We start from the raw sequence: 14,466 nt of genomic DNA on the forward strand, positions 1-14,466 counted from the left end.
CTAGCTACTTCTTTAATCAAAGTATTAGCACATATACGATTGTACGCCAAAAACTAATAAGTCCGGATGAACCCATAAGTTATTAATTAGAATTGCTCCCATCTATAGAAGCCAAGAAAAAAATAAAATTTAATTGCATGATTCCATTCTCCTTCCAACCAGTTAGTCAATTAAATGAATAATAATTAGTAAAAGGAGTAAAATATATAATTGGTTCAAAACTTTGAAAGGCTAGATGCTTCATATTCTTTCTAGCACGATCAAATTGGTAAATAATTTGATATTTGACTTTCATCCTTGGATTTTTTTTTATGAACCAAATGGCAAACACTTCTATGTTCTGCGGCGGTGGATGTAATATTTTGTACACATGATGCATGGTTTGAAATTATATATATGTAAAATTATAAAGGTATATATTTATTCCAATTTAAACTCTAGCTGAATGTGTAACTAAAAGTAATGTTCACATTGATAGTTAAAAAGATTGAAAAGCTCAAAATAAAATATACGAAAGTTTTTAATGGCGTGAGATTTTTTTAAAAACTCGTGTTGACTTAGCCCAAAAATAATAATATAACAATATGTTAAAAATACTTTTGGACTGATTTAGCCTTGATCTAGAATTTCAAAAGTTTGAGTATTATGAATATGATGGGATGATGGCTTGGGGCTCAGTTTATTACATTTACCGTGCCAAAGGTAACTTGGATATTCACGAGCATAAGAAAAAGCTAGCTTTTAGCTTCCGTGGCCATAAATGCTAATAAGCCACGTGAAATTTAGTTGGACTAAGAGATCCATGGATTGTCATAGCAGGCTATATGAAACTAAATTTGAGTGAAAACTTTTATTCTGTGCTTTGTCATAAACGAATTCAAAATTTAAAGTTTATGATTTATAATGATCCCCAATTAATGAACTTTTTGATAGAAATATATGATGTTCGCAAAAGCTATTGAATTTTCGTAAACCTATAAACTATCTTGTAATTCGTTCGCGCCTCACACAATTGACACTAATAGTCTAAGGATTCTTTTTATTTCACAAGTTAGCAGACCAAAAACATACATTTTGAATCCACCAACTTGTGAGACAAAAAGAACTCACCCACAGTGTCCCTATGTGTGACGCAAAATAAAGTTTTTCAATTTCGAAATAGTATCAGACACGGTTAAGAAATAAAAAAAAAATATATATATAAACATGTTTAAAAATATAAAAGATTGTTTTCCTGAAATTCACACCCTTTATTGGAAAGGACAACGCATATATAAAATTTAAAAGCTACCACAATTTGACTCAGCATATTGAATATGTCTCTTTGTATTCGGTCATCAAACAATTGGAATTAAAGCTTACGTATACAGCTGAGCTTTAATGGAAAACATTCAAGCCCCATAGCCAGAAAATTGAACCTTTTTTAAAACAGCAAAGCAGTTTTGTTTAGCCCTTTGGTTTAATAAGAACATTGTTTTTGTTTTCAATGGAAAGTGACATACTCCCTCTGACTGTAACAATTTACGTGATACATTTTTTTTTTTTTTTTAGTTTCTGTTAAAAAATAAGATATATTTTTATATTTAATAATAATTTAATTTAAAAAAAATTACCTTTAATTAAATGACTTACAATCACACACATGATATTTGTGACTTATTTTATATTACAAATTTTAAAAAAAAATTATAAGTTAAATTATATCACATAAATTAAGCCGGAGTAGTTTTGGAGAATGGAACAATGTCTAGGTTCTCTTCATGTTGTGGGCCCCACCATTTAAAAACAAAAATCTTTGTATTTTTTTTACTTTTTTATTTTGCTTATTGATCTTCCTTTCTTGGTTATCTTTTCTTGATGATTTGTTCATAGATTTGAACATTAATATAAAGGTCAGTTAAAGGTTTGCATTTATAGCACTGTAGCTTACTTGAAATTGATTTTCTTACAAGATTCTTTTTATTTTTTTGTTTTTTATCATCATTTAGATTATGGGGTTCTCTCTTTTTGTGTAAAGATTAGAGCTTTATGCTCTTTTAGTTAGTTTTCCAACTAATTTCCTTAAGAATTTCTTGTTCTTGAAGTGTAGAAAAGAGGATAATCTTGGTAATTTTTTATATGATTTTGGGGTTCTCTCTTTTTGTTCAAAGATTAGAGCTTTATGCTCTTTTGTTAATTTTCCTAGTTTTTTCCTTAGTAATTTTTTGTTCTTGGAGTGAAAAGAAAAAAAGTAATTGAGGAAGAAGATAATCTTGGAGTATTTTTCTTCAAAGATCACATTTTAATGAATTTGGGGTTCTATCTTTTGTTCAAAGATTAGAGCTTTAAGCTCTTTTATCAGTTTTTCAATTTTTTGCTTTCATAATTTGTTGTTCTTAGAGTGCCAAGAAAAAGAAACTAATTGAGGAAGAAGATAATCTTGGAAAGATATTTCTGGCTGAGCAACTTCTGTTTGATTTGGGGGTTGAAAATTTTTGATGCTTTGGTCAAATGGATATGTTAGATCTTGAGGCATATAAGTATGTGAAAGATCATTTTTTGTTATTTTTTGTTTGGCAATGAGATCTCACTGGTTATTTGCCTTTCATGTTGATTGAGTTGAGGCATTGATTTGAAGGGAGTCTTTTCCAGGTTATAAATATTGTAATTATGTTAAGGTGGTTATTTCTGGGATTCTTGATTTCTTTGTTCATCATATCTGTTATAGCAACTGATAATGAATTCACCAATTGTAACTGTGATGAAGAAGGTATTTGGAGTATATACAACATTCTTGAGTGCCAAAAAGTGAGTGATTTCTTGATTGCAATTGCTTATTTTTCGATACCTCTCGAATTGCTTTACTTTATTAGTTGCTCTGATCTTCCATTCAAATGGGTTCTTGTTCAATTCATTGCATTCATAGTGCTCTGTGGATTGACTCATTTGCTCAATGGATTGACTTATAGTGCTCAACCTTCATTCCAATTGATACTGTCGTTAACAATCGCGAAAATCCTAACCGCACTTGTTTCTAGTGCAACTGCAATCACCCTTTTGACCTTGTTCCCTCTTTTGCTCAAAATTAAAGTTAGAGAACTTTTTTTGACTCAAAATGTGTTGGAGCTTGATCAAGAAGTTGGGATGATGAAGAAACAAAAAGAAGTGTATACGCAAGTTCGAATGCTGACGCGTGAAATTAGGAAGTCGCTTGATAAACATACTATATTGTACACTACTTTAGTTGAGCTTTCAAAGACCTTGAATTTGGAGAATTGTGCTGTTTGGATGCCAAATGAAAGTAGGTCATTGATGAACTTGACACACGGGTTAAGCCCCGGTTCTGCTGTAGAATACCATCGTTCGCTTCCAATTGATGATCCGGATGTGTTGGAGATAACCAAGGATAAAGGAGTAAGGATTTTGAGGCGAGATTCAGTTCTTGCAGTTGCGAGTAGCGGAGTTGGCCCCGATGATGAGCGATGTACTGTCGCAGCGATTCGGATGCCGTTGCTTTGTGCTTCGGATTTCAAAGGCGGAACTCCCGAGTTGGTTGACACTCGTTATGGTATTTTAGTTTTGGTTATTCCGAGTGGAAACGATGATTGGAGCCGTAACGAGATGGAGATAGTGGAAGTAGTTGCTGATCAGGTGGCCGTGGCATTATCCCACGCGACGGTTCTCGAAGAGTCTCAAGTAATGAGGGAGAAACTAGAAACGAGGAATGTTTTGCTTCAACAGGCTAAGGAGAACGCCTTGAAGGCGAGCCAAGCGAGGAATTCATTTCAGAAAGTACTGAACAACGGGATGAGACGGCCAATGCACTCGATTTTGGGTTTGCTTTCCATACTTCAAGAAGAGAACACGAGCTCATCTAACCAGAGGATTATTATCGAGACAATGGTGCGAACGAGCACCGTTCTGTCGAATTTAATAAACGACGCAATGGATATACCCGAGAAAGACGAAGGAAGATTCCCAGTAGAAATGATGCCCTTTCAGCTGCATTCGCTGATTCGAGAAGCTTCTTGTCTTGTTAAGTGCTTGTGTGTTTATAAGGAATTCGGCTTTTCTACGGACTTTCCAAATTCTTTACCTAATCTGGTGATGGGCGACGAAAAGAGAACGTTTCAGGTCATACTTCATATGGTGGGGCATTTATTAAATATCAGCTCCAGAAGGGGCTCCATCGTATTCAAGGTTATTCTGGAGACAGGAACCGAGGGCGGGAACGATAAGCTTCGGCGAACAAGAAGACATAGTGTATTTGATGAGCATGTCACCATAAAATTTGAGATTGAAGTTAGTTTTGAAGGTTCTCAAACAGATAGCTCATTCTCGACTACTCACTTTGGTGGAAGGAGGTATAACAGCAAAGAGTTAAAGGAAGGCATGAGTTTCCGCATGTGCAAAAAGCTCGTTCAGGTAAGCATTCTATTGTTCTGTTTTTGAATTACTCTTTTTTTTTTTGGGGTTGAAAGTACTTTACGTGATTAGAGCTACTAAACCTTATAAGATTTTGCGATTTATACTGACATCTCTGGTGTTAATATATTCGTGGAATTGAACCATGTGAAGGGATTAAGGAGTTATTCTGACTTGCATGCTATAGTTCTCACTTGTCGGTAAAAATAATGAAGTGTGTGTAGAGTTAATTTAATGGGGAAAATATCACAGCATAATATAATTCAAGTTGTTTATGGAATTAGATACAAGAAGTGCATAAAACTGAAGTTATTATGTAACTGTGCCAAACATTTGTAATATCCCAAAATGGCAAGTTATTATGTAAAAAGGGGAGAGAGGAGGGTAGGGGCGTATATATTTCTGGAACTGTACTTGAGGGTCAGATTGCTTGCAAGCTGCCTAATCAATAAGACCAAGAGTTGCAAGCAGGCTTGGTGAAATGATGCCTACTTAAGAGCAATGTAGTGGACTTACTTGTCTGTATATTTATGTGAAATAAAAAGGGTTGAAAAAAGAAGTTGCTAGGTGCACTCATACGACCTCAAACTTCTCTAATTAGTAGTTTAATGTGAGTAAACCTTTGGCCCAATGGTATTGTGCATTAGGACTATTTACTCAAATGATCCATTATCCATCTTGACTGGTGTTGTAGGGTAGTTTTCCAGTGCACGTGCTATTTCTTCATTGATTTTTCTGACCAGTCTTGACATCTTCAGATTGCATAGCTGAGGCAGGGGCGGATGTAGGTGTTGTCGAGGGTGTTCACCCGAACACCCTCGGTAAAAAATTACAATGTATATATAGGATAAATTTTCTGTTTTTATGTACATATATTAACTTTTGAACACCCTCGGCAAAAAATTACAGTGTATATTTTTTTTGATTAAGCACCGGGTGTCCGAGTCTCTTTGAGCCCAAACTAATTAGCCTCGGCAAGGAGTTTCCCGCAAGTGCACCACGGTTAATTCAGGGTTTCCCCAGTCCGATGGCCCTCAGAAATTGTTTGCACCCAGCGGGTTTCGAACTTGAGACCTTGAAAGGGAGCACCCCAAAAATTACAGTGTATATTTAGCTTCTTCTTTTTTCCGAACACTCTGAATGAAAATCCTGGATCCGCCACTGAGCTGAGGTCCTTTACAACATCACAAAAATCGAGAATTTGTTTTGCTTTTTGTACCAAACTCTCATAGGAAGTCTATGGTTTTAAATTTAGAAGGATTCTCAGCATTGCATGATGCTCCTTTTCCAGGTAAATCCTTGGGAACAAAATCCGTATTAAAGCCAAATTTTCGCTGTGATCATTTTATTGTGTTGGTTCTTCTACCACCTATCCTGGCTGGGAACTCAAAGTTCATTTTCCCCTTTTGGCATCAGGTTGTACCCATGTTGGATCCTCCAAGAATGCACTACTTTGGAGGATCCAACATGCACCCGACAGTATTTTTGAATAGCCCCAGCAACATAGCTAAGTGTTGTCCTTTACCTTAACAAGATCACAAAAACTAAGAATTTGGGCTTTATGTTTGTTTCGCTTTTTATACCGAATGGGAAGTTGATGTTTCCCCTTTGGCATCAGGTTGCATCCAATAAACTTGATTAATTTCCTTCGATTTCTGCTTATTAATCACATGATTTTTCTAGATGATGCTCATGGTGAAGAATCTGAACATGATAATTCTTTGTTCTTTTGCTTTCAGCGGTTACATCTTTCTTTAAAATGGCGAGTCGACGCTCTTGTTTATTCTGACATGCAATGTTTCTGCATATAAAATTTGCAGATGATGCAGGGAAATGTATGGATGCCCTCAAATACCGAGGGCCATGCACAAAGGATGACTCTTATTCTCCGATTTCTTAAACAGTCATCATTCCGGAAACACATGTTTGAACTTGCAAATCCTTTAAAGGAAGTAATTTCCAGCTCAATGTTCAAAGGCCTCCAAGTTCTACTCGCTGATGAAGACAACGTAAACAGAATGGTAACAAAAAAGCTGCTTGAAAAACTAGGTTGTCAAGTAATTGCTGTTTCGAGCGGTTTTCAGTGCCTAAGCGCGATGGGCCATTCAACAACTTCTATCCAAGTTGTCATTTTGGATCTTCACATGCCGGAAATGGACGGATTTGAAGTGGCTATGAGAGTTCGGAAATTCCATAGCCGTAGTTGGCCATTGATCATAGCTCAATCTTCTACTTCAGAGGCACAAGTATGGGAGAAATGCTTACAGGTCGGAATCAACGGTCTCATACGAAAACCTGTTCTCTTGCAAGGAATGGCTGAAGAACTTCAAAGAGTCCTACAAAGGGCTGCTGAAGGCTTTTGAGGTAATACTAATAGTGAAAACAAACTCGGAGTTCTCGGAATTGTCACGAGTATGTTGCAGAGCTAGATATTCTAACAAGGGGATTAAAAAAAATGTGAGAATGTCACACCAAGGAGTCAAACGAGTGTCCTTAAGCGATTTTTGAACCACAATACCACTACACTAAGAACTTCTCTCGTGTCCTGGGATCCAAACATACAAATATACAGAAAAAATTGTTATTACCCGATTTGCACATTATAATTTTTTGATGAAGGAGATTCCTTGAACCCCTTTGTTACATGTAGCTCCGCTGTTGTCTTCGCTGAACCTGTAGAGATAACATCACAGCTTTGGCAGATGAACCAGGTTCTTGCTAACCTTGTAGTTTGTACAGTTTATGTTATACAACCTATATATCAGTTTGCCATTCATTAGTGTAGTTTCTCTACTTTTTGGAATACCTCTTGTATACGGGAGTTTATCCCCATTATAAATAAAATTATTCACCCTATAAAAAAAAAAAAGTTTGCTATTCAATATTTGGTTCACAGTGTAGTATCAGATGGTGGTACTATTTAGTCCTAAAATTCTTCTGGCCTCATAATAGATAAGGTTCTATTGGTTCCTCCTTTACCAGATCTTTTGGTAACAGAATCCATATACCAGTATTATGCATGAATATCTTTACACAAATAGTTGGTCGGATTTATTGTTTACTTTTTCTAGCCGATATATATATACACACACATTGATTATATACAGTTATGCACATATTATACATGGATTCTACATCCGCTACTTAACATGGATTCTACATCCGCTACTTATTTTTATTGGGTCTTTATTTATATTCTCAACGACCTTATACAAAGTTATATATACTAATATTATTGGGGAAATGACCTAATAGTACTACTTAAGACTCTTTATTACAAGAAATGAGGATACCTTTTCTTATTTACAAAACATATCAACAAAATTAAAAAACTTAACGGATCTGGACTATTTACAAAACATATCAACAAAATTACAAAACTTAACGGATCTGGACTTTCAACATACCCACGATTTTAGGCTTAATTTAAGGAAGAGAAAAAACTGATTTCTGAGCCCCACGATTTTTGGAACCTGATTTCAGTTTCCTTCTTCGTCAAAATTCATTTTTAATTTCAAAAGTTCTTCCCTCTACACCACTATTTCAAGGTGCGATTTTCATTGAAGTTTTCATACTTCACTCAACTTCAACCATGAATTCATCTTTATCAACCCACGAATTTCCCATTGCTACGGGTATATTCAGTTTTCAGTTTACTAAGAGATCGCTTTCACCAGTGATCTAGTTAATTTGTGTTTTGGGTTCCATTTGTTGTGCGAAAAAATGACTAAAAAAGCTCTCTCTCAAATTCACCCATGATTTCATTCTACACTCTTTTTAAGTTTTTACAAGAAGTTGAAAATAGAAGAATCAAGTTACAAAAAAACTTCATTGTCAGCCATTAAAGGAGATCGAAGCTTGAATTTGAAGAATATGTATAATATAAAGGTGGATCGGGATAAATATTCTATTAAAGTTGTATTAAAATTGTATGCTGAGTTGTATGAAAATTGTATTTTAAGTTTGTATGTTGTTGTAGCTGTATTAAATTTGTATGGATATTGTATGGAAGTTGTATGCCTTGTTGTTGTAGTTGTATTAAGTTTCTAGAAACCAACATGAGCATTATACGAAATTATATAGTTATATACATATTTCATACATAATTTATACAGAAGCTATAGACGAAATTTCGAACTTCGTAACTTTTTTGATAACCAAATTCATATCAAATTGCAACAGTATCAATTGTACTCAAGAAACAAGTTTCTACTCTCAACATTATCAGATTTATACAATTTTTCAGAAATCTAAACATGAACTTTATATAAAATTAATACAAAATTCATACATGCATCCAAAACTGTATTCAAACTATATACGTGTAAAACACCCTTTAATCTTCGCCAAACACCCTCAAAATTGAGATATAAGCTCCAAAATATATTCTCAGTCGCTTGCAACACTATCCAGTCCAAACAAATAATAGTTTTAGAAAATCCGAATTCAAAATCAAAATTCAAAACAGCTGATGGTCTGGTGACAGGCGGCAATATGAAATTCATTGTTCAATGCCCTGAAGCAGCAAACAAAAAGCAGATGAGAAAGAGAAGAGTTGCAAAATCAACCTAGAATACTAGCTCATCAATTTTAAAACCTACATATTTATCTGATATACCATATATCAAAGAGAGAGACACACACACACTATGAATATATATATATACACATACTTTGTACATAATTCATACATATTTTAAGAAACAACCTTTTCGTGAATCAAATACATACAACTTTTATCCTACAACTTTATATACGTATGTTATACATAATTTGTACACGATTTAAATACATAGCCTTTTCCAGAACAAAATACACACCACTTTTTCATGAACAAGATACACATACAACTTTTATACCATATAAATACTATTTTTATACACAACTTTTTCCTTAACTACATGACAACCTTTTCTCAGATTCTATATAATGTATTCACCATTCACATATATTTACATGTTATTTATTGGAGAAAAAAAAGTCCCATCTTCCACCATGTTGTATCAAAATAGAATGAAAGATGCTATCCATCATCGTTAGTCGGTGAAAGCTTTAATCCGTATGATTTTGAAGTCGAATGGGTATGAATTCTGAAATTTCAATTGCGTACAATTTAGAATTCGACCGTTTATCGATGTTTCATTAGCCGTTTCTATCACTTTCGGTTTTTCGACAAAAAACATGGGAGAATACCTGTTGGTTTCTTTGAACTCAAAATTGAATGTTTTCTGAAATTTCAATGGCGTGTAATTGAGATTTGATTGTGTATCAATTTTGAATGTGCCGTTCTTCAATCACACTCGATTCCTCGACCAAAAATCGGAGAAAAAGAGGGGATAAAATCTCCTGCTCGATTTTTTTAACCCGACAATGGATGATTTTCTAAAATTACAATCGAATATAATTGAGAAGTTGATTGTGTATTGTTGTTGAGCCGCTTAATCAATCTGTTTGGATTCATCGAGTGAAATAAGGAGAAAATCAGGGGAAAATTTCGAACTGGGAGATAATTTTGGAAAGAAGATTAGGAAGAATACGTTTAAAGCGTGATTTCCATGAGCAGTCAATTATTGTGTATGTGTTTCACCGTATTTGTATACGTTTCGTAAGATTTTTATTATTATGTTTTTGAAAACTGAAAACTCTCGTTATGTTCCATAATATATGGTGCTTATTATGTATATATATATGTATTTTGCCCAATATTATTATTATTATCAAATTATGTGAACATTGATGGAATACTAATACCAAATTAGTGTGATGGAATACTAGTACCAATATTTCAAGAAATAAGCCCAAAGCGATGTGTTCCAATATCTCCACACTTGAGTGAAGATATATATGTAAAATCTGAAAAGTTTTACCATGTGCCTCATACAACTTACATTATAAGTTGTGTGAGGCTTCTTTTTGTGAGACAAAAAAATGGACCCACCTCTTACACTTATGGGTCCACAAATTTTAGGTCATTTTTTTGCCTCACAAAATGGAGCCTCACACAATTACGTTCAGTTGTGTGAGACACATTAAAATTTTTGGTAAAGTCTAGCTCATATACTTAAATTTGACAGGAAAAGTAATGGAGCAGTATATAAGTAGTAGAAAGATTTAAATCTGAGCTTGAGAATGACTAGAATCTGAAGTAGCTACAAATTAATATGGGGAAAGCTAGTTGAAAGCTATAAAAAAAAGAGCTAGTGAGGCCATCCAATTGGGCCTTATTACAAGTCAAATATGACAGATAAATTGATATCACTTGCACAAAATCTCGTATACAACACTGATAACTATGATGCGTGGTGATGGCTTTGAGGGGACCAACCTCCTCTGCCACTAGTGGGTAGGAGGGTAAAGTTTAGGACTTGTTACAAGTCAAATTATGACAATAAACTGACAACACTTACACAAAATCTCATGTACGTCACTGATCACTATGATGCTGGCGGTGGCATTGGGGGGACGAACCTCCCCTGCTTCCAGTGGACAGAGGGGTGGTGCTTAGGAGGTGGCGGAGGCCTTAGACCCACTCTCCTACCGTGATTCGGTGGCTCAGCACTTTCTATAGCAAAACTCATCACCTTATTGTCCATGACAACAATACTAGGTACTAAAATAAACATAATAAGCAAAGAAAAAACTATGATCTTCATTAGTGTAATGTATATGAGAAAACCAAGTACCAAAAAAAAAAAAAATCGCTCTATTGAAACGAAAGAATGACTCTCCTGTTTGAAACAGATAACAAAGGACTAGGTTCTTGAATTTTTGTGAAATAGTAGTGAATAAGTGAAGCAAATTATATATAGAGCAATGAGGGATTCAATTTCCACACAAGGGGCAATTTCTGGGAACATTCAAAATGACATTATTGATATGTGCTGTTTTGTTGACATATTGATGCATGAAGTTTGAATTTTTTTAGATATTTGTGTAGAAAAAAGTGTTCCAATGTGTTTGAAAATTGAATAAGGGACAACAAGCTTTCATGAGTACGCGTAAAAATATTTACACAATTAAATCACTTAAAAAATAAATATTTTTAAATTCTTATGATAAGCATCAACTAATAACGGTGATAAATTAACAATAATAATTAATAATTAATAGGCTATTATAAGCTAAAGTATATTGATAATATAATTTTAAAAACTGTATACTATCACTTTATATAACTTCGATCCAATTTTATTTTAGTTTCTTAAATTTAATTGGGTTTGGGGTAGATCCATGAATATTTGGGAAGAAACCTCTACTTTTGGGTGGAATTGGAATCTTAAGGCCTAACACTTAAGTGTGTTAGGCGAAATTGCAACCTTTTTTTTCTTCTTCTTGATAATAGTCGAGTCTAAATCAGTGTGGGTATACCACACACTACAACAACAAAAAATTAAGATTAGCTACGAATTTCATTGCAAATTTACCACAAAATAACTGTAGCTAACAGAATTTTTTTATAATCTTTTGCTACTGTTTAGCTATATAATTTATCCGTCATTAATTTCTATTCTTTTCAATAGTAACGGATGACTCCGTATACATATTAATAATAAAATTTTATCTATATACCATGTTTACATCAAACTATGCTACATTATTTACTTGTTTCTGGTCAAATCATACTAATTTACTAATTGTCAAGTTGTCAACTGATTGCCTAATTGTCAACCAAAACCTTTTTTTCCAATATTGTAACATGTGAAAGCAAAATATGCTATGGACCTATGGTATATATGACTTGTGTTTTGATGGAATCTTAAAAGTCAGTAGTCTCTATAAAAAAAAAATGGACTTCTTTAATAGTTTTGATTTGTTTATAAGGAGCCTGTTTGGATGGGCTTAAAAAAAGCAGCTTATAAGCTGTTCTTTTAAGCCAAACGGGCCAACTTATTTATTTTTTATTTTAAGACGAATATGCTTTGAAATTTGGCCACAAATACTCAAAAAAGTAAAACAAATTTAGCTTCTTCTTCTTTTTTTTTTTTTTTTTGCGTGGATTGCCCTTCATTTCCTTTCAAATTGGTGTTTTAAAGGTTTCTTGCCGTGGACCCTTTGGCCATGGGTTCGAACCCCCGCTCAATGAAAATTAAAAAAAAAAATTGCAAGGCAGAAGTTGTAAAAAAAAAGGCAAAATTTCTGCCTAAACTCTGCCTTTTTTATGAACTTATGCCTTGCGAATTTTTTTAAAATTTTCGCCTAAGTGGGGGTTTGAACCCATGACCAAGTGGTCCCTAGCGAAGGGCAAAACTTTAAAGACCACCAATTTGAAGGGCAAAACTTAAAGACCACCCCGTAATAAGGGCATTCCTGCTAATTGCCCGTTTTCAGCAACTTATAAGCTACGCCAAACGGGCTCAAGGTTAACATCGTACTCTCTTCAATACTGATGTTTTCCATGATATTAAACGTAGTTCTTATAAAATACCTTATCTTGTTTTTATTTTATTTTCATATTTTTGACGGTAGCTCTTTTAATTAGCAAAACAATTCAAGGTGTACTAGCTTCAAATGGGGACATGTATGATGAGGCTAGGAGATGTATCAACTATCATATATACATAAAAAAATAAAGAATAAAAATTATATAAACAATCTAAAATTTTGACAAAAGAGGTTCGGATTAACCTCCTTCTGCCTCTCGAGCTCCATCTATGCTCACAGTATCATCAAGGGGCAGATAAGCCTACCTTTTAGTATTCATTTGTGTTGCTTTTTTGGCCAAAATGAGGTCGAGGCAGATTTAGAGCGAGTTATATCAGTTCAATTGAACTCATTGCTTTTAGTTGAAATTATGTATATATAGACCAAAATAAAATATTACTCTCGTAACTGAACCATTTGTTGCTCCTCCTCCTCCTCCTCTTCTTCTTCTTCTTCTTCCTCCTCGTCTTCTTCCTCTTCTTCTTCCTCTTCCTCTTCGTCCTCCTCTTTTTCTTCTTCTTCACGTGTCTGAAGTTAGTTTTGAAACAATTAAATTTTAAAAAATATGTTCAACTATACTTTAAATAGGGGTCCTAAAAATGGCTCATATTTACAATAATGGTCTTGTCGGTGGGTGGTCTTCAACTTTTGACCCCGCTTGCCTTATGGACAAAACTTCAAATTTAACAAGTTTTGACTTCTTGATTTTGAAGGTTTGTCCATAAAGCAGGCGGAATCAAAAAACCAAGCCACCCATTTTAAGGTCATTGGGTGTAATTTTCGGACTAAAAACCGCTATACTTGTAAACTTCACCCGATCTCCTAATTTAGAATTGTTCGATGGGTCATTTGCACGATTACCCTTCAAAGGCACTGGTCTTAAATTTTGTCCCTCAAATTGGTAGTCTTTAGTTTTTACCCTTCGCCTAATATCATGAGGTTTGGGGTTTGAATCTCAGCTCAGTCCAAAAAAAAAAATCGCAAGGAGAGTTTCGTAGCAAAGTTAGGCCTAAGGCAGAGTTTTAAATGCAAAACTCTGCTTTGCGAATTCAAACCTCTGCCTCGCAAATTTTTTTTTTTTTTTTTTAATTGCTAAGTTGGGGTTCGAACTCAGAACCTCAGGCTATTAGGTGAAGGAAAAATTAAAGACCACCAATTTGAGGGACGAAAATTAAAGAACAGTGCCTTTGAAGGGCAATCCGCACAAAAAACATGTAGTTCGATCAAGTGAGCATTAGGATTCATATTTGGGCTTGGGGTGCTTTAAGCCCAATAAAGTTAAATATTTTTAGACTACCAATTAGGCTTGGTTTGTTAGTTGGTACCAGTTCACAAGTTGGGTTGTAATATAATCTACCTATCCTTTTTATAGGTCATTCTTAATGTATAATAATAATTTGATTTTGGGATTTTGCAATTTTCTGGTACTATCAAGATATAGGAAGTGTAGAAAAAACTATAGCAGATCATATCTAGGTGGTCCAAGGAGGATCAGTATCCTTGGTGGGCCCCGACTTAAAAATCTACCACTTGGTCAACTTGTCGACAAGAGTAAATAATCACTACTTGAATTTAGTGGTCTGTATTGAATTAACTAATTAAACCTTAAGAGCTAAGATAATAAAATGAGAATTCATATTT

General features: G+C 34.3%; 1 protein-coding gene across 1 annotated transcript; it reads left to right on the forward strand.

Annotated features, from left to right (window-relative positions):
• The first annotated feature begins 1,953 nt into the window (after positions 1 to 1,953).
• LOC132068140 (protein EIN4-like) lies at positions 1,954 to 7,385 on the forward strand. The gene is made up of 2 exons (XM_059461622.1): positions 1,954 to 4,404; positions 6,225 to 7,385. Exons 1-2 carry the CDS (start codon positions 2,650 to 2,652, stop codon positions 6,765 to 6,767), a joined length of 2,298 nt encoding a protein of 765 aa, XP_059317605.1. The 5' UTR covers positions 1,954 to 2,649; the 3' UTR covers positions 6,768 to 7,385.
• The last annotated feature ends 7,081 nt before the right edge of the window (positions 7,386 to 14,466 follow it).

Source organism: Lycium ferocissimum, chromosome 8, assembly GCF_029784015.1.
Source record: "Lycium ferocissimum isolate CSIRO_LF1 chromosome 8, AGI_CSIRO_Lferr_CH_V1, whole genome shotgun sequence".
Taxonomy (NCBI): Eukaryota; Viridiplantae; Streptophyta; class Magnoliopsida; order Solanales; family Solanaceae; genus Lycium; species Lycium ferocissimum.